This window comes from Centruroides sculpturatus, unplaced genomic scaffold, assembly GCF_000671375.1.
Source record: "Centruroides sculpturatus isolate CEXI.00-Female unplaced genomic scaffold, Cexi_2.0 scaffold1681, whole genome shotgun sequence".
NCBI classification, from domain to species: Eukaryota; Metazoa; Arthropoda; class Arachnida; order Scorpiones; family Buthidae; genus Centruroides; species Centruroides sculpturatus.
The window spans coordinates 128,756-149,053 of NW_019385921.1; the positions used below are offsets into that span (position 1 = coordinate 128,756).

General features: G+C 31.6%; 2 protein-coding genes, 1 long non-coding RNA gene and 1 pseudogene across 4 annotated transcripts in view; 2 read left to right on the forward strand and 2 right to left on the reverse strand.

Moving 5' to 3' along the window:
- The window catches only part of LOC111612585 (protein C12orf4 homolog), a 97,744-nt gene extending 93,168 nt beyond the window's left edge, over nt 1-4,576 (reverse strand). The window contains exons 1-2 of one of the 2 annotated variants that reach the window (XM_023353815.1): nt 4,447-4,576; nt 4,220-4,344 (exon numbers count right to left, since the gene is read on the reverse strand). In XM_023353815.1, the coding sequence (XP_023209583.1) occupies nt 4,220-4,344; nt 4,447-4,476 (155 nt within the window). In that variant the 5' untranslated portion in view covers nt 4,477-4,576. The remainder of the gene's footprint in view (nt 1-4,219; nt 4,345-4,446) is intronic. The other variant, XM_023353814.1, reaches the window with a different exon arrangement.
- Nucleotides 4,577-6,070: 1,494 nt separating this feature from the next.
- LOC111612589 lies at nt 6,071-7,872 on the forward strand (annotated as a pseudogene).
- A 7,202-nt stretch (nt 7,873-15,074) lies between these two features.
- On the reverse strand, nt 15,075-18,200 carry LOC111612590. Its single transcript, XR_002754633.1, has 3 exons — nt 18,055-18,200; nt 17,920-17,961; nt 15,075-15,833 (listed from the first exon to the last, which is right to left on the reverse strand). It is a non-coding gene; the product is annotated as an uncharacterized LOC111612590 (long non-coding RNA).
- Nucleotides 18,201-18,618: 418 nt separating this feature from the next.
- LOC111612591 (acidic leucine-rich nuclear phosphoprotein 32 family member B-like) lies at nt 18,619-20,286 on the forward strand. Its single transcript, XM_023353819.1, has 4 exons — nt 18,619-18,754; nt 18,830-18,918; nt 18,999-19,373; nt 19,458-20,286. The coding sequence occupies exons 2-4, from the start codon at nt 18,849-18,851 to the stop codon at nt 20,183-20,185; spliced, it is 1,173 nt and encodes a 390-aa protein (XP_023209587.1). The 5' UTR covers nt 18,619-18,754; nt 18,830-18,848; the 3' UTR covers nt 20,186-20,286.
- Nucleotides 20,287-20,298: the final 12 nt, after the last annotated feature.

Consider the following 20,298-nt stretch of genomic DNA (forward strand, 5'->3'; position numbering starts at 1 on the left):
CACACACACACACACACACACACACACACACACACACACATTCATTTTTATATATATAGATAGTATATATTAATTAACTAATTAATAATTATATATTTTGGACCTAAGGTTTTTAGGGTTTATAAAAAAAATTTTTTTGGTTAAAATCTTTCTATAAAATCATGCCAAAATATTACGTAAGATAGGGAAGGGGAGGGGAGATCAAAGAAAATATTACAATTTCTTACACAGGGATGGGTGGGGGTCTAGAATGGCCAAAATCGCCCTTACGTAATTTATGAACGGCCCCTTAGAGGTATGAAGGAGTACTGTACATGTCAGGAGTTGCAATATAGCACAGAATATTAAGTGCTCAAATCATGCGCGCATAAAAAACCAGACGATGCATCCAACGATCTGATGAAGTATATGACTAAGGTGGCAATCTCCCTGGATTTAATTTATAACGTTAAATCTGCAACTTCTAAAAGGCATACAACGAATGCATGGTATGATAGCGAGTGTTACTCCATGAGGAAAAAAATCTATGAAAATTGTTTAAGAAAATGAAAAAATTAAATATGGATGAATGTTATGTTTCGTATAAAAATTATTTAAAAGAATATAAATTATTATGTCAATAGAAAAAAAGTCTTATTTTTGGAACTTAAAATAGCAGATTGGTGACATGAAATAACTAAAATATTCTGGCAAATAATTAATAGTTTTAAATGTAAAAGTTCATTGGGTAATTCAAGAATTCTTTTGGAAAGATGGTTCAATTATGCTATTAAATTCTCTAAAGAACATTCTTTACTTATTAATAACGAACAATTGTCGATGGATGTGTCTATATAGTGTTTCCAATAGAAACGGAATGTTTTTTCAGATTTTACACTGGAGGAACTAAAAGGAGCTATTAACCGTTTTAAATCTGGTATCTCACATGGAATTGATTTTATTAAAACAGAATATTAAAGTTTTGAAGCTTTAGAAGACTTACATAAAATATGAAAAATTTTTACGTCTATTTCTTTTTATCCTTTTCACAGACTTTAGAAAACATTTATATTTTTATGTAAGTCTTCTAAAGCTTTAAATGAAGATAATCCTGGATGATGATGTCTTTATGCAAAGAATATTAAAGTATTTTTCAGAAAACTTTCTTCTTACAACATTGGAAGTTTATAACTCTATTAAAAGAAATTTTACTTTCCTGGAAAAATGAATCGAATCTTTCATTATTCTAATACAGTATATAAAAAAGGCAATATGTATGACCACAAAAATTATCAGCCTGTCTGTAATTGGTAAACTATTTACGTTCTTATTAAATAAAAGATTAGAAGATTGGATTATTAAATATGATATTTTGTGTCAACAGCAAGCAGGTTTTCGACCTGGCCGATCCTGTCAAGACCAAATATTTCTAATAAATGCATTGTACCTGGGGTTATTATTTTCGTCTTCTGGAGTTTTACAGGCTAAATTATAGTATTCGTAAAGCTAAAATGGCACTGGATTTTATGTAGCCTATTCTTTTAAAAGCTAAAATTAATTCTGCTCGTATTTATATAAAACTAGCTTACCCGTCGCGCATTGCTGCGATCTCAGAAGAAACGAAATTCAAGCAAACTCGTTATGATAAAACTAAATTTACATTTTATCATTTTTATTGAAACTTATTATTATTCATTTTCATTGGGAAAACGTTTCAAAGTATCGTTTCAATTCTATTTATTTATTGGAGTGCTTGTGGATACACGATATTTATTGTTTTTCCGTCTGGTGCGTACACTAATAAATCAGAAGGTTTTTCGACGCATGAGCTGGCCACATACAGTTGTTCTGTAAAGTTGTCCACATACAGTTGTCCACATACAGCCAGGAGGACGGATTCTCCAAATTTAGCCCACACACTTGCAGCGATTGTCAGAAGTGCGATATTTCCCATTCTTATATATATATTTTTAATCCTTTACAATTTTAATTATTTAATTGCTCCTTCCTCTCTTCCTTGGCGTGTTGTGAAATTTTTGATAGTTGGATAATAAACCGTTTTATTGTAAATTGTCTTTTTAAATTATTTTGAGTCGATATTAAAATTTGGAAAAGGGGGATTCCTAGATCGGTAAAATAGGCAAATTTCCTCCTACAACTTCGGTTGTTGTTCGGGGTACAGTTAAGGTTTTAACGAAGTTCGAGCGAATACATAATTAGCAAAAAAAAAAGTTGAAATAAAGTGATTAAACAAAAATTATTACAAATATCGTAAATAACAGTTCGCAAATGCATATATGGAGATATTTTTTGGAGGGGAGAAATGGTCTTCAATTTGAAATCGATCGTAATCACGATGCTCGTATACACTCGCGCCATCTATCGTAGGATAAATGTACTATGCCAGAAACCTTCACGGGAGTATATTAAACAACTTCCCAAAGTTTCGTGGCAATCGGATAAACGGTGTGATAATGCATGAAGGACATACAGACATACATTCATTTTTATATATATAGATTATTTCACTCAATGATTTAATCTGTAGTATTTTATGCAGGTCCTGTATGGGCAATTACTTATCACGATAAAATGGAAATTGTTCTTGCTTTATATCTTCGAAGAATCTTTATGTTATACCATAAAATTCCAGCTTATATGTTTGGTGTTTCTAGAATATCGGTATTAATAATAAAAGCAATAGTTTCTTTCTGGATTAGACTGTTGAAACTACATGATAACAGTTATGTTAAAGTGTATAAATTATGTTTAATGACGGATAATAATACATATAACTCGTATTGGCATTGAAAAATTTGTTAGATCGACACAGTTTCTCATTTTTATGATTGTCCCAAGCTCCTCATTTGATCGAAAGTTATCAAACAATACTTCTAAAGGTGTGTTGCGAACAGAGCATACAAGATTGGTCGTTATTGGAAAAGAACAAGCATTTTCAATTATATCGTATTTTTAAAACAACTTATATATGTGAGGATTATTTGTTTATGGTAGGGGGTCCCCAAATTGGTCGATATCGACCCCTTGGGGTCGATAAGAGGTCTCCAGGGGTCGATTAATACACGAGGGTCGAAAGGGGGTCGATTTCAACCCTTTACCATCGCCATCTTGTTTACGTTTATTTCGTAAACTGTCCAACGGCAATATAGGTCAGTCAGGCGATATTATTTTAAAAAATTCACCAAAAATCAAATTATCATTATGTTCATATGATAAAATCACGTACATTTATTAATATCTTTAGTTTAATAGTTTAGAATAATTATAATTCCTTCCAATTCTAAATATCTATTGTTAGCAAAAGGCGGTGTCGGGATGGAATCGTCTGGACGTACGTTTCCCGCGNACTGTGAGGTGACGTCACAATTCTGAGTGCGATCACTCCCCTCATTTACATACTTATCGCTAACAATAAAATTTTTACTAATTGTCTGGCAGCCTATTTTCCGAAAATACTCGCTAACCTTTTCCATTATTCTTTTTGACAATTTTCGAGATGTTTATTCTTTTAAGGTTTAGCGAGTTTTTAATTTGTGCTTGTGGGGTCTCCCCCTTTCTCAGTGCGGACTTACCTTTTTCCGCTCAGAAGCGCAAATGTGCGCGAGTTTTTTCTATGGCGCTTTTCTCTCGTCGGTGAGTTGGTTTCTCTTCTATTTTTAAGTTTCTAGGGTGAATGGTGAGGAAACCTTTGTCCCAACAAAACATAAGCCCCAAACAAAAATAGAATAATAAGCAAAATAAAAATTAAATAAAAATAATGCTTGGACTTGGTTCCTTACATAATGTCTTTATTTTTCACGATTGTCGATATCGTGGTTCTTGGAATATGGTACGCAACAGTTAAAATCTCGAACACGCATGCCACCTTCATATTTCTCAACAATCTCTTTTTTCAGTTCCATTGTGATTCTAGTCATCTTTTTAGTTTTCTGTTGCTTTTCATTAGCCTATTTGCAATTCATGATCAATACAATAATAAAATTTTACTTACAAATTAAAATCAGAAGAAATTTAACAAAGTTATAAACTGTGTCACCGCAAACGTCTAGTCTGGTCTAGTACACCGATAGTGCTACTTGTTCATAGATGGTGCGTATAATTGAATTAAGTCGTATACCGAGCAAAATTTGTTTCGTCCAAACAGTACGTATACCAAATTGGACGTATTCTAAGGCAGACGTATACTGAGGTACCAGTGTATTAAAAAGATATTACTTACTGATATCCAGGTGAACCACATCCATCTCTGTAATCTTCATAGACTTTAAGAACCCATTCGTGAAATTCTTTTCTTTGTGTGCTTTTAAGAGATCCAATTCTTCTCTCCCAATTTTCACCAAATTTCTGCATGCAAATTTTTTAACGAATAAATGCCATTATTTTATAAATAAAAACATTTAATTCAAATAAATTAATATAAAGAAAATATTGAAATATTTGCAGTACATTTAAACCTATCAATTTATCAAACACCATCCACACATTTCCAGTAGAAAATTTATTAAGTTGACAAATGTTTTCAGTTTATTTTGTAAGCTTGCACCAAGTCTACATAAAACTTTTAATTCTACATAAACATGTACTGTACACATAGCTTCTTAATGTTTCAATTTCAAATGTTACAAGTTTAAAAGTTATATGTAGACCTGATGCAGTCTTATGAAATAGGCTGACAATTACATTTTCTGCTGGAAATGTGTGAAAGGTGTTTTACTATTCAATAATTTAGAGCAGCTGTGCAAAGATAAACACACTCAGATAACAAGTGTTTTCAGACATTTCTAATGACCTTTTTCCAGTAGAATATGTAATGAAATGTCAAAAATCAAAATGGTAGTTTAGATAATAATATGTTATAATACAAATTCAAATTTTACCAACTGAATGTTAACATATCATAAAACAAACGTATAATTTTGAAAATATTCAAACATTCAAAAAAAGACTTCACATAAATAAAATGAAAGTAAAGTAAAGGAATACATAAAAATTAAATCATTAAAAATGAACCCTTATCTATTAAATCAAATAATGTAAACAGTCCATGCCATAATCGTAGCAAGGCTTTGTGTTATTTACATAGAGAGTATACAAAAAAGGAGTTGCCAATAGACTTTAATATATTAAGGAAAAGGCCAGGTGCCACTCAGAGGTATAACCTGGCATGGAAGGGGGAGAAAAGAAGGAACAAATGATGGGAAAATTAAATAAAGTGGGAAAAGTGAAAAAGGGGATGGGGATAAGGGGGGATGGTAGAGGAAAGGGGAAAGTGAGGGGAGAGAGTAATTTCACCCCACAACACAATAGTTTAGCAGAAACAATTACAATTACAGCAGACATACATATTACGGTAGTCATACAAGTACTTCAAACACATGTACAAATGCGGGCAATTACATTAGTATACGATAGGGGTCCCCAAAGTGGTCGATATTGACCCCTTGGGGTCGATAAGAGTTCTCCAGGGGTCGATTAATACACGAGGGTCGAAAGGGGGTCGATTTCAACCCTTTACCATCGCCATCTTGTTTACGTTTATATTGTAAACTGTCCAACGGCAATATAAGTCAGTCAGGTGATATTATTTTAAAAAATTCACCAAAAATCAAATTATCATTATGTTCACATGATAAAATCACGTACATTTATTAATATCTTTAGTTTAATAGTTTAGAATAATTATAATTCCTTCCAATTCTAAATACCTATTGTTAGCAAAAGGCGGTGTCGGGATGGAATCGTCTGGACATATGTTTCCCGCGCTTTTTCTCTTTTTCAAACGAGCAACGGTTGTCGCCATAGAAACTCGGATCGAGAAACGACCGTTAGTTTTGAAAGCAGGATAGATGATTGGCCGCCGAGCATCGGATCACCTGCGGACCGACCAGAGCGCTACGAAGCGCTGATTGGTCAATCAGCGCTATCTTCAATCCATATAAAAAGATAGAGTTTAGGCGGGAGAAATAAGTTCGCCTAAGGTCGGCTAAACAAAGTTATTGCTGCTGTTTTGTTGTGCTACAAATGTATTGTGTTTTTCATATTAAAAATCTGATTTTAATTTAATATCACAATGTCGGCTAACAATGCTAAGAAGAAATGCAGACAATATTCACAGGAGTATTTGAAATATGGTTTTGTGCCATCGTTTGCTAATGAAACTATTCCTATGTACTTATTATGTGAAAAAAACTTTCAGCAATGATGCTATGAAGCTGGCAAAAATGAAAGACCACTTGGAAAGGATCCATACTGACAAGAAAAACAAAGATTTTGAGTATTTCAAAATACTAAAAGAGAAATTGAGAGTTCGGCCAAATTTGAATACATACTTAAAGTCATCTGCTAGTGTTGATAAAGAAGGAGGAGTGAAGACATCCTACAGCATCTCTCTTAATATTTCAAAGAAAGGCAAACCGTATACTATTGGTGAAGAGATTATAATACCAGCTATAAAAGATGTAATTGAAAATGTTATGAAGAAAGACTCCCAACTAGTTTTAAAATGCATACCATTAAGTGCCAATACTGTGCAACGACGTATCGAGGAAATGGCCGATGATGTGGAAAGAACTTTGACCTCTGAGCTCCAGCATTGTAAGTTTGCTATTCAACTTGACGAATGAACTTTCGGAAGTTCAAATCTTCTCATTGCTTATGTTAGATTTCATAGCCCATCCCTGAATGGCATTGTTGATGAATTTCTATTTGCTAAATATCTTGAAACTGATTCAAAAGGTGAGACAATTTTTTTATGTTTGCAAGATTATTTGAACAAGCACAGCATTCCTTTCGGGAATATTACTGCAGTAGCTACTGATGGTGCACCTGCTATGGTAGGCCGTTACAGAGGATTTTTCGTCTTTCTGAAGAAAGGTTCCCAAAGTACATACTGTTCACTGTGTCCTACACAGGCAGCATTTTGTAGCCAAAAAACTGAGTGGCGAACTTCATGATACTCTAAAAGTGTGCATCAGGTCAATAAATAAAATTAAAGCTCATCCTCTCAATTCCAGACTGTTTGCGAAGTTATGTGAAGAAAATTATGACACTTTCAACCAATTACTTTTACACACCGAGGTAAGGTGGTTGTCAAGAGGTGATAGTTTGCAGGAGCTTGTTGACTTGTACGACTCAGCCGAAGAGTTTCTTAGAAATGTGGATCCATCACTATGTGACCAGTTAAAACAGTGCAAGAACCATATGTTCTATTTGGCAAACCTTTATTCTAAATTTAGTATAGTACAGAAGCGTTTGCAAGGAAAAAACGTTACAATTGTTCAAGCTCGAACGATCATAATGGCCTTTCAAGTAAAAATGGAGCTATTTAAATCTTCACTGGCACAATCCGATTTTAAATATTTTTCAAACTTGCGAATACTAAAAGAAAATGAAAAGATTTCCGACCGTGATTTGGAGATATATATTAAACATCTTGATAAATTAAGAGACGACTTTAAAGCACGTTTCGAAGACTTGGAGAATATGCATGTTCCCGAATGGTTTGCTAATCCATTTGATGTAAAAATAGAGAATGAAGGTAGTGAACCTGGCTTAGAAGATGAACTGATTGAAATATGTGTAGATCTCGAAGCTAAAGCGTTGTTTAAAAATAAAAACCTCAGTGAATTTTGGAACAATAACAATATTGCCACTAAATATCCCAAGCTCAGAGCAGAAGCCGAACCTTTGTTACTCGCATTCCCAACTTCATATATGGTTGAAGCTGGTTTTAGCCACGCGAACGCAATTTTGACAAAACAGAGGAACAGATTGAACTTGGAAAACCGCTGTGATTTGCGACTAAAACTTACCAATTTTCAACCGAATATCCATAATCTTGCTGCTACTCTTCAGACACATCCATCCCACTAATATCAACTATTTTAATAAAAAGGTATGTTAACATATTTTTAAGGTATTCAGTAGTAGTCGCAAAATGACAGTAAAAGGTTTTTTCATCCAATAAAACTTATGTTTTCAAAGATAATTGTGTATTTTACGTATTATGGCACGTACGGTTTAAGAATTATAGGTAAATTTCCATCTATCCATAATTTTTCTATTATTTTTTTAAGATTATAAATTAGTGAAAAATATCTCCTTTTTCTGTTAATGTTGGGTAAATTTTATAAGATATGGGAACTATAAATTTTTTGGTGGGTTGTTATGCAGGTCTCCTTATTGCTTAACATCAGAAACGCAAAAAATTATTTAATGTTTTGTAAAATACTTAATCTGGGGGTCGATAAGAAGGCAAATATTCTATAAAGGGGTCAATGGGATAAAAAGTTTGGGGACCCCTAGTATACAATGTACAATATTATGAAATACAATGAGTGGTATTGGAATGATATTAGCAATGTAGAAATTCAGTAGCAATACAATAACATTATACTATTTACAATTAAAACATATCATGAAAGTGCTTGAGAAAATAATATACAACTAGTAACTATGAGACACACTTTACTGTGGCAACAGGTTTATGGTTATCTCGTCGATGAATGGTTCAATGCTTGTTATGCTTAATGGTTGTTAAGAAGGTGTTGAGCCTTTCCTATGGATTGCTGGATCTCAGAAAGGCATAACCAGTTGTACCCTTTGTGGAGGATATGCCCCATTAAGGCAGTCTTCTCCAGGTCAAAGAAAGGACAGTCAAAGAGATAGTGATTGGTGACTTGTTGCAGGGGCAACTATCAGTGTTTCCGATACCAAACCTCTTCAAGTAGGCATTGAAATTGCCATGGTTGGTGATCAACTGAGTGCAGAGAAAATTCAACTTGAAATACCTCCATTTCATCCTTTCCTTGATGTCCGGGATGAACTGATATGTAGTCCTGCCTGTGGGACTGTGGTCCCATTCGGATTGCCAAGTCCTCATGGCAAGGTTACAGATTCAATGCCTAATAAAAGAAATAGGAATTTTCATGTATGAGTAAGGGAGGGAGGAAGTAGAAGCTGTTTTGGCAAGGTTGTCGACGACTTCATTGCCTTCCACTCCAGAGTGACCCCTAACCCAGAAGTTGATTATATGATTGTGAATGTTGATGGCAATCTTTTGGCACATCAGCAAAACCAGTTGGCTTCTGTTATCCATCTTGGGAACCAGTCTTCATATATATGACCTGGGGGTCGGCACCTCTTTAGTGCCTCATCAGGACTGACACCACATTATCCCGATTGACACAGAAGCCGAGATGGCATGTTGATTCAGTCAAGCAAGTGGCCATGTGCATGGGCGATTAGATCCAGAATGGAGATGGATTGAGAGACAGCGTATGGGAAGTGAATCACTCGGTTACCAAGTTAACAACTAATAATGATTTAATTACATAGACAACATGATATAATTTACAATTTTGTTACAGTTCATTAGGCCTTAACTTCAAGGGATCTTTAAACGAAAGTGGTCACGAGAGAGAAAGAGAGTTTACATAATATTCGCGTGGCAATAAATACCTTGGGATGATGATGTTCGAAAATAGTCTGATGCTCGATCTTGGGAGGTGTTCTTGATTGTTCTTTTCTTGATCGTGTAGTAATGTATCTTTGTCCCAAGATAGAATTCTTCTTCAAAATGCCTACCCATAGACAAAGAAGTATCCATTGAACTGAGGTATCTGCAAGAATGTACAAGAAGCTAAATAATGAATTGAGGCGTGAAACTGGAAAAGCTAGAGAAGCTTGGTTAAGTAAGGAATGTGAGGAAATCGAAGAACTGAACAAAAAAGGCAGATATGATCTATCATACAAAAAAGTCAAAGAACTAACAAATGATCGCACCCACCAAATTCTGAGTATCGAAGACAAAGATGGAAAAGCACTTTTAACCCCAACTGATATAATGGGCCATTGGAAAGAATATATTGGAAATCTCTATGGAGAGAACACCAAACCTAAAGAGTTAAAATTGGAAAAATCTTCTCAAATAGCTAATGATGAAAGAGGACCTATTATCATGAAAGATGAAGTTGGATTGGCAATTAAAGAATTGAAAAACAAAAAGTCAGAAGGAGTAGATGGAATACCAGCTGAATTTCTAAAAGGGTTAGGCAAGGAAGGAATTGAGAAAATAACAGACTTATGCAATCTCATATATAGTAAATTAAACTTCACTCTGACACCGGGGATGAAATACTAAATATTGAACCTGTTACCGGTGTAATTTGCGTGAAAAAATCTTCTTTCCACAAACGTTTTCGAGCTTTCCAGCTAGCTCTTCTTCAGGTAGACAAAAAATTCTGACGAAACAGTTCGAAAAATGGAACGTAGATATTTAAATAAAAAACCGAATCTAAAAATAGAACGCAGATGTTTAAACAAAAAATATGAAACTCGCATAACGAACGATCATTAAGATGGTCATGCGCATTCGTGCGCTGATGTTGATATTTATAGATCGTTGTTTATGAGGGCCTGCCACGCTATAGAAAGATTAATGATCGTTCGTTATGCGAGTTTCATATTTTTTGTTTAAACATCTGCGTTCTATTTTTAGATTCGGTTTTTTATTTAAATATCTATGTTCCATTTTTCGAACTGTTTCGTCGGAATTTTTTGTCTACCTGAAGAAGAGCTAGTTGGAAAGCTCGAAAACGTTTGTGGAAAGATTTTTTCACACAAATTACATCGATAACAGGTTCAATATTTAGAATCTCATATATAAAACAGGAGAATGGCCTGAAGACTTTGCTCAAAGTATTTTGATACCTATATTAAAGAAAGCAAAAGCTAAAAAGTGTAGTGATTTTAGAACAATTAGTTTAATTTCACATGCCTCAAAAATCCTTCTTAAAATCATTAACAGAAGACTCTACAACAAGGCTGAAACATTTCTATGTGAAGAACAATTTGGATTCAGAAAAGGAAAAGGAACAAGGGATGCCATTGGTCTCTTGAGAACAATCTGTGAAAGAAACATTGAGGTTAATAAGGATACGTACATTTGCTTTATTGACATGGAAAAGGCTTTTGATATGGTTAACTGGACAAAGCTAATGGAAATCTTAAGAAAAATAGGAACAGATTGGAGAGATAAAAAACTCATTGCTTCACTTTATATGAATCAATCTGCCTTTATCCGAACAAAAACTGGAGAAAGCAAACCATGCAGTATTGGAAAAGGAGTCAGGCAAGGGTGTACACTTTCACCTACTCTTTTTAACATTTATCTGGAGGAATTAATGAATGAAGCCATAAGTGAGGACAGTCTCGGAATTAAAATTGGAGGCCAATTAATACAAAGTATTAGGTTTGCAGATGATATTGCTTTACTTGCACCAAATGAACAAACTCTACAATGTTTGGTAACAAAACTCAACAAAACTTGCNAGATTATAAATCAGTGAAAAATATCTTCTTTTTCTGTTAATGTTGGGTAAATTTATAAGATATGGGAACTATAAATTATTTCGTTGGGTTGTTATGCAGGTCTCCTTATTGCTTAATATCAGAAACGCAAAAAATTATTTAATGTTTTGTAAAATACTTAATCTGGGGGTCGACAAGAAGGCAAATATTCTATAAAGGGGTCAATGGGATAAAAAGTTTGGAGACCCCTAGTTTATGGACATAAATTATCATGTAAAATGATTAATTCTACAGAAGAAATGTGGTCAAAACTATATTTTGACGTATAACAGTAGACTAATAATAGACACTAAGAGAATTTGCAGTAACTGTAGTTTGCAAAAGTATGAAATGTGGGAACATGTTTTTTCACTGTATCAAATTGGAAACAAATAGGAAAAAGCAATTGACAAGATTTAAATCTTAAGATTTAAAAAATGATTATTTTAGTGTATTTTACTTTGTGTTATTTTGTACTAAGCTATTTAATTAATTTGTTACATTTTACTAATTTTAGATTTACATAATATGTGTATAAATGATTATTGCTGTGTTTTATTGTTCTAAGCTATTATATTAATTGTACTATCTCCAGTTTTTGTGTAATACTTTAACCACCTTGTAAGGTTCATACAATAAAGAATTGAATTGGAATGTTTTAAATGCGTGAGAATTGTTATAAATGATTGTGATTAGTTCAAAATACCACTAGCAATGTTTTTAATGTGAACAATACAAATACAAGACACTCTACAGTCGTGCGGATACGTTCTTTCTACATATAAAAGAATAAGGTTTATGTCTAAAGGTTTTTCTTCTTACAAAGAAGTACAGTACATTATTTGTGAATAATCTCTCTTAAAAACATAGCGGTAAAAAATATAAAACGTTTCATGGAAATTTCTGTTTACAATAGATTTCTGGGCACTCTTTAAAATTCTAAATTGAAGAAACAAAGAATAAAACTGAACATATCCTGCATATATTTAATTTTTAAAATAAAAGCAATTGAAGTACCCATCAGTTTTCTATCCTTCAGCAATAACAACTCAGAATTACGAGGCATAAGTAATTTCTTTGGCGCTAGAAAATAAACTGTAATAATTTCATTCAGATCTTCCGAATGTTGTATAGAAGGGTGCTTCAAAAAATAAATAAATAATAAAAAAGTTAACTGTCATGCAGAAGTAACTTATGCTGGATTTGTAGTTTTTTTATTTTATTTTCTAACTTTTTTCACTCTGTGGGCACTGAGAGCCTCTTTTAACAAGCCCATTATGGGTTCGGGCAAGCCGACAATGAGGTGGTCGGGGAATTTATTTTTCAAGTATAAAAATTTTTCATGGAATTATTAATATATTTCGTTTAAAGCACTATCCAATTATAATATATTCTAGAGCAGGTGTTCCCAACCTGGTCGATAGTGGTCTTTATAGAGATCGATAAATTACTAGATGTCGTTTGTGGGTCGGGAAGTATTATTAAAATGATGTGTTTTATACAAAAATGTATGTTTTACTTTATTAAAATTTAAAAATTGATACTGTGGTTGAGACATATTCCAAGAATGGGTTACTCGCGAAAACTAAAAGGTGAATAGTGAATGATCTAGGTGAATATAAAATTAATAATAATATAATTTGAGGAAGAATGATGAAGAACAATGTAGAATGAAGGTAGAATTATTAGTAGTAGATGTAGCAAGTATTTTTGTTATCCTGATATCAATTACACATTACTCAAGCGATTAATTTCTGAAGTTAAAACCAAATTTAAAAATCCAGCAACGAGTTGCGTAAATAACTTTCTTCGCCAAAAAATTTAAAATTGTGGTTGCCGCATCTATTACGATATTTTATTTTAAAAACATTTTATATTATTGTCATAAAATATCAAAAAGATTAATTTTGAGGGGAAAGATGAGTTTTATAGAAAATTGAAAATGCTAATAACGAGTAAAATCGTCACTGAGTCTGACCCCATTTGATACAAGACACACGAACAACAATTATATTATTTTTATTAAAATATGAAATAAAAATTATTTGAATTGAATATGAAATGAAAAATTATATGGAAAACAAAGACTTTAAGTTCATTTTTCTGCGCCAGCCACTGGCCTTGTGGCTAACACCAGTGAACGTAGATTTGCGCCTCATCACCCACTCAACGGGTTTGGTCGCGTGGAATTTCCCGTATTTTCTTCACGTGTCTAACACTTGTTTCTCTTAAAAGTTCTCCCAGGAGACATCTCGCTTGATAGATCACCCACGTGTTGCGTTTCCGTATCCCAACAAACAAAACGTTATCTTAATATTAAGTATATGATTAATTCCAAGTCCAGCTACGTAGAGGAGGTCAGCAGGACCATTTTGCTCAAACCTCGAGTACAGAAGCATGCCAAAATTTTATTTTTTTTTTATATAGAAAACACAAAAAATCTAAACAAAATTTAATTTATATCGTTAAGTAGCAAACAAAAATCTGTTTTGTTAAATTTTTATTTATATATTTTTACAGCTTCTGGAGAGAAGTGACTGCCACGATCTCAACATTCGTGACTGACCCGGGACTCCGAGTCACCTCTCTAAATCTCTAATTCATTCTATAAATATATTCAATTTCGCAAAATACTTCGCAGAACTTCCGAGATAATTCTAAACACGGTATAAAATCAATAACATATCTACAAACACAGTTTATAACTCTGTTTATAAACCTAGGCCAATATTTACGATAAAATATTAATTTTTTTTTATACAAAATGTATACAATATTGTATACATTTTTATAGTAAAGTCAAACCTCTGACGACTACCATTGAAACAGACATAAAAATGGCCGTTGTTACAGGTTCGACTATATTATTTATATAATGATTATATTTTTATCTCGTCCCATTTTTATAGAAAAAAAAACTTTTTTGGAATTTTTTTAGTGTAACAATTCATGACATTTTCGAATTTATTTTTAGAAATTGTGAACAGCACACGGCAACGTGCAATCCATTCTAGAACACTAATTAAACTCGCACATATCCATATTTATAGCTCATTAAAAATATGATTATTATTTTATTATTTATTTCTTTTTAAAATTAAATCAATGCATCTATTTATTTTCATGTATAGAAATCATTTCTATCTTACATGAATTAGAATTATTAAAGTTTATTGCTTGAAATATATAAACAACATTTAATTGTGGCAATAATGCAATTAATTAAAAGAATCATTAGTTATAGGTAACACAGGGAGAAGCTCAACAAAAACCTTACATTACTTAATTTCCTATTATGAAAATATACATCTGTTAATATTATAATTTATTTAATATATTTTTTTAAATAATAGAATAAAGAATAAAGTGTAAAGTAAAAAATAAAGAAGAAAGTATAGAATTTTAAAATTTAGCAAACATTTCTGTCAGTAAATATCCATTTTAATAGTATTTTTAACTTAAATTAGTGTTAAGTCTTAAAATATTGTTTACAAAGTACTGTTTAAAGTAAATACTGTTTTAACTTATACTGCGTGAGTTGAATATTATATATATATATATTAAAGTTCAAATTTTGCGAAAAATATTAGAAATACGTTTGCAAATATTTGCATAGAATAAATTTGAGAGAGAGTACATTTTTATTAATTTCGTGTTTCATTTTATATTTATATATTCGACTTATCTAAAGTACATACAGTATATATTATCAGTTTGAAATCGGATATTTTTAAAGGTTATTTTAAAATGGAGAAGTCCACATTGCGTGGGGTTACAGTCACTCTAATTCTGTGCAATGTTTTTAACAAAGGTAAGTTAGACTCTTAATTAAAAAAAATCATTAAAAACGTATAAAATATCATATTTTGTTTACATATTTCTCTTATTTTAAAAATTATTCTAATTATTTTTGCTTTTATAAGCAATTTTAAGTTAGCTATGTACAGTACTTCTATATTAAGTTGCCTTGAGTGTGTTGCTGTTTAAGATTTAATGTAAAAATATTTATAATTATTTTAAAATATTGAAAAATAAGTTAAATTTATGTATAAAAATAAAAATTTAGAACCTAATTAATGGATTTCTATTAGGAGCAACTTGTAGTACTTGCTTCTTTGAAGTGAAGAAGAGGAAAACTTATGTTGAAGCCGAACAAATATGTCAAAGTAAATATTATAATGGTAGTATAGCTCCTGTTCCTGATGAAGATACTTTTTCTTGGTTACAAAGAGAGATAGACAGGTATAGACATCTTGGAGAAAAGATCTGGGCAGGGTTCACTTACGATGGAGAAACTTTAACCTTTAGTGATGGAAGCACTAAAACTTCAGACGGCTTTAAACTTTGGAATCCAGATTTTCCTAAAAGTGTACAATTAGCAGGAACTTGTGGATGTGTAAATTCGGATAGAACTGTACAACAAATCAAGTGCAGATCTAACGAAACTGCCCTAAAGTTTGTATGCCAGAAACAATTGTCTTCGTCTGGAGGTAAAATATAAATTCTAATTATCCCATTTACTTTAATTACAATTTAGATATTTTTAGTCTAATTTTTTTTCCTGTTAAAATAATTAAATTTAAATAAATAAATTACATTTTATACTTGTTTGTTCAGGATGTGAAGAAGATAAAAATTATTGGATGTATGAAAGCCATTGTCTGAAATTGCATAATGTTAAGAAAAGTATTAATGATGCAGAGAAATCATGCAAGGAAGAAAATGGCATCGTCTCTCCAATAACAGATTATACCATTTTGTATATGGTGTTGACCGAAATTCACGTATATAATTTTAGTCATGGAATTTGGATAGGTCTCCATAAAATAGATGGCCAGTGGATGAATAGTGATGGAACACCCTTTGAACAGGTTTCCTTTTGGGCCGAAGGCGAACCCAAACAAAATGATTGCGCTGTTTTTTCTCTACGACAAGGGTATAAGTTTATTTCGGTATCTTGCGATATAGAAACTTATTTCTTGTGCAGAGGAGACGGTGTAGGTATGAATGATTTTTGAAATTTAAACTAATTTAAGAGTTGTTAATCCCAAATTAAGAACGAAATACGAATAATACAGAAGTCACAGAGTCACAGTAACAATTGCTTAAGAAATTATCTGTTTTAGTTAAAAATCAATTTGTTCACAAATTGATGCAGCTTCATCTATGAATAAGAATTAAACTTAACTAAATCAAAGAGTTAGTTTTTTTATTTGCGATTAAAAGTTAAACTGGAATGCTGAATGCATTATGCAATGTAATGCATATTATATTTAAAAGAATCTGAAAGTATACAAAATACTTACGAAATTATCCTTAAAAAATATTTAGTATAAGTATACATATACTGTATACAAACCTACTCTTTAGAATATTAGAAAAACTATATAATTATATTATATATTAATTAATTATATTGTGTTCAAGTTTATGAGAGCTAAACGTTAAGAGGTAATATATTTAATTATTTAACATTTCCAATATTATATAAATTTACATTCATATTTTATTTTATATTCAGTTAATCTATACTATATTTTTTATTTTTAAAAATTAATTCCAAGTTACAGGTTGAAGAGTATACGGTTTAACATATGTAAAGGTAAAGGTGTATATTTACGTTAAGTTATTATTATTAGGGGTAGAGTTTACTCAAAAGTCTAGCTGAAGGAAAAAAGAGAAAGAGGAGAAAAGATTCCAGTAGGATACTCAGCAGATTGGGTAAGTTGGAAAACATTTGTTTACAAGTGATGGTAACATCCAGCGTTTTACAAAAAATAACGCCTGTTTTTCTACATTCGTGGAACCGGTAACAAAAATATAAATTACAATATTTGAATTCAAACATTCAACATTAAGTTAAAAACAAAATACTGAATATTTTCTGAAATAAAGGATCATTATTAAAAATTCTTATTATAAAATAACATAGAACTCAATTTTCNCATTATTAAAAATTCTTATTATAAAATAACATGCACAGTACCTTAAATCAATTTTCATTTAATAATATTTATAGACTGTAGATAAAATTTCACTTTAAGACTGTAAATTATTTTGTTTTATTGTATTTCGCTCTTAATTTTTCAAATAAAAATATAAAATAAACAAATCAATTAATTAATGTTTTATCATCATACAAGTAGATATTTTAATTTAATTATGTTAATTAAAATATGAATACTACTTTATAATAAATAATTCATTATTATTAAAGCCAACATTTTGTAACAAATTTATTTGAATTGTGCATTATGTATTGACCTAAGACAATATATAATTCAAGTATATATTATACAAATTTTTATCTATTATAAATAATGTAAATGGACGACTTAAGCTAAGTCCACATTGCAACTTATATTGGCACAATTGCAGATGTGAATGACACTGTTGGAACCTTAACAGAATAGAGCATGCCCATAGAAGCAAAATATGTCAAAGGAATCATGGTCACCTATAAGTAGAGGTTTGGTTCCTTTGACTTTTTGTTCCTATGGACTCTGTTAAGGTCCCAACAGTGTCATTTACATTTGCAATCTTACCAGTATATTCGTACACAATACTTACATCAAGTATATACTGCATTTTCTAGGTTCAGGTAAGTCATTCCTGAAATTTAAGCAATTTAATTTATTAGTCTATTTATTACTTTTATAATTATATTGAAGGCATAAATGATCTCTTAAATTATGTAAGACTTACAACAATTAATTAATTATCGAATAAAAGAAATTAATTACTTATGTTGCATTTAGAGAATTTGAATATTTAAGATAAATTATCGACGCCATGTTGTCACGCCTCATTTTATTTTCCCGCTATTTTCTTTCAAAAGTAAAGAGACCTCTCGTGGTCAAACACAAATATAAGTAAAAAATAAAAAAAATAAAAATTAATCTATAGTTAGACTATAATTAAACAGTTAATTAATTAGAAGAATTTAATAATAAATGCAATTAAACGATGAAATATTTTCTCATAATTTTCTGTTTGAAATTTTTATGATGACGTCAAACACAGAATTTGTTGTGACAAAATAAAATAATAAATATTTGATTATTGCATATTAATTAGCCTAATTAATTTCTAATTTGCATTTAAAAATTAATAGTAATTACATTTGAAATTTATATTTAATAATAAATGATAAATTTTCATTAATTAAAATTTTAATTAACTTAGTTTATGAATTAATGAAATACTAATTATAAAATTCGGCTTAATTTCAAATTTTTATTTATAAAATTAACGTTAATATAACGCGAAACCGAGATAAAATGCTTGGCGTGATGTTCCGAATCGCATGGACATGCAATGAGATTTTGATCTTCTTCCTGATAAAATGGGCCTGGAAAGATGTAGCAATAGCTTCTATATAACCGCAACGATAAACAGAGCTTAGGTGAGTTAATTGTAGCTTAATAAACTTTAATACTAAATTAATTCCAAATATTTATCTAATTATTTAACTTAATAGAATTAAGATCCGTTTGAAAATGCGACATTTATTAATTTATTTGATAATTCTGAAGATACGTGCGCCTTTGTTTACGTTTTACGCAAAAGGTAAAGCTTATTTTCTGTATTTATGAATTTTTACCAGGTTTTATTCTGTGTAATAATCAATTTTCAATATATTTTAATAGCTTGTGACGATTGTATAGAGATAAGTACAGCAACTTTGAACTACAAACAAGCGTTAGAAACGTGTCATCACAGAGATAAACAATTGGCATTAGTAAAAGGAGCGGATGATTTAGAGAAATTTAGAGAGGATGCAGAGAAAATGGTAGCCGTTTACATATGGGCTGGATTTTTCTACGATAATCGCCAAAATCAATTTTATTATTCTGCTACCAAAACGGCTATGAGCGAAATGGCGTGCCAAATATGGAAGGACGGAGAACCAAATAAAGATGGCGGAAAACCTTGCGCTGCAATAGAGTTCAGCGATAAAGTAATAATGACTAAATGTGATGATAATCACTTTTACGTATGTGAACAAGCTCAAAATAACGGAGGTAAGATGGAGGATTTGATTTGTAGAAGCTCGTGGATATAATTTAGATTAAAATTAGATTTATTTCTTTTTTTATTTTCTATAGAATGTGAGATCAAACAGGGGTATTTTAAATGTGATAAATATTGTATAAAAATGGATGGCGCTAACACTTATCATAATTACGCCGTAGATAATTGCAAACAGCAAAACGGATTTCTTTCGGCAGTTTTAGATAAAGGTATATTCGAATGCGTTTTGAATGAAACTTATTTATCCAAATATGTACATGGCTTATATGTGGATCTGAGAAAAGATGTGTCTGGTAATTGGGTACATGGTGACGGTACCGAACTTACGAGCGAACAAGCGGATGAAGTTTGGGGTGAAGGTGAGCCACAAAGCGGAGAATGTGCCGTTTATTCTTTGAGAGCTGGCAAGAAACTCGCTTCTTTCGATTGTATGCAACCAACTTTATATGCGTGCGAGAAAGCAAGTAATAAAGACGATGATGATGATGTGGTCGATAGTGTACTTGGAAATGATGATGACGACAGTGAAGAGGACGATGGCGGTGACGACAGTGAAGACGACGATGGCGGTGACGACAGTGACGACAACGATGGCGGTGACGACAGTGACGACGACGATGGCGGTGACGACAGTGACGACGACGATGGCGATGACGACAGTGACGACGACGATGGCGATGACGACAGTGATGACGGTAACAATGGTAACGACGATAACGGCAGTAACAATCGTAACGACGGTAACAACACTAACAATGGTAATGATGGTAAGTCATTGCTAATTATTAAAAATAATCAATAGTTGCCTCTTCAATTTATTAAAATACATAACACAAAATAGGCTATAACATATGCAATAACCAAAAATTCATTGTAAATTATAGGACTTTAAAAATTTGATTAAAAATCGCAAAA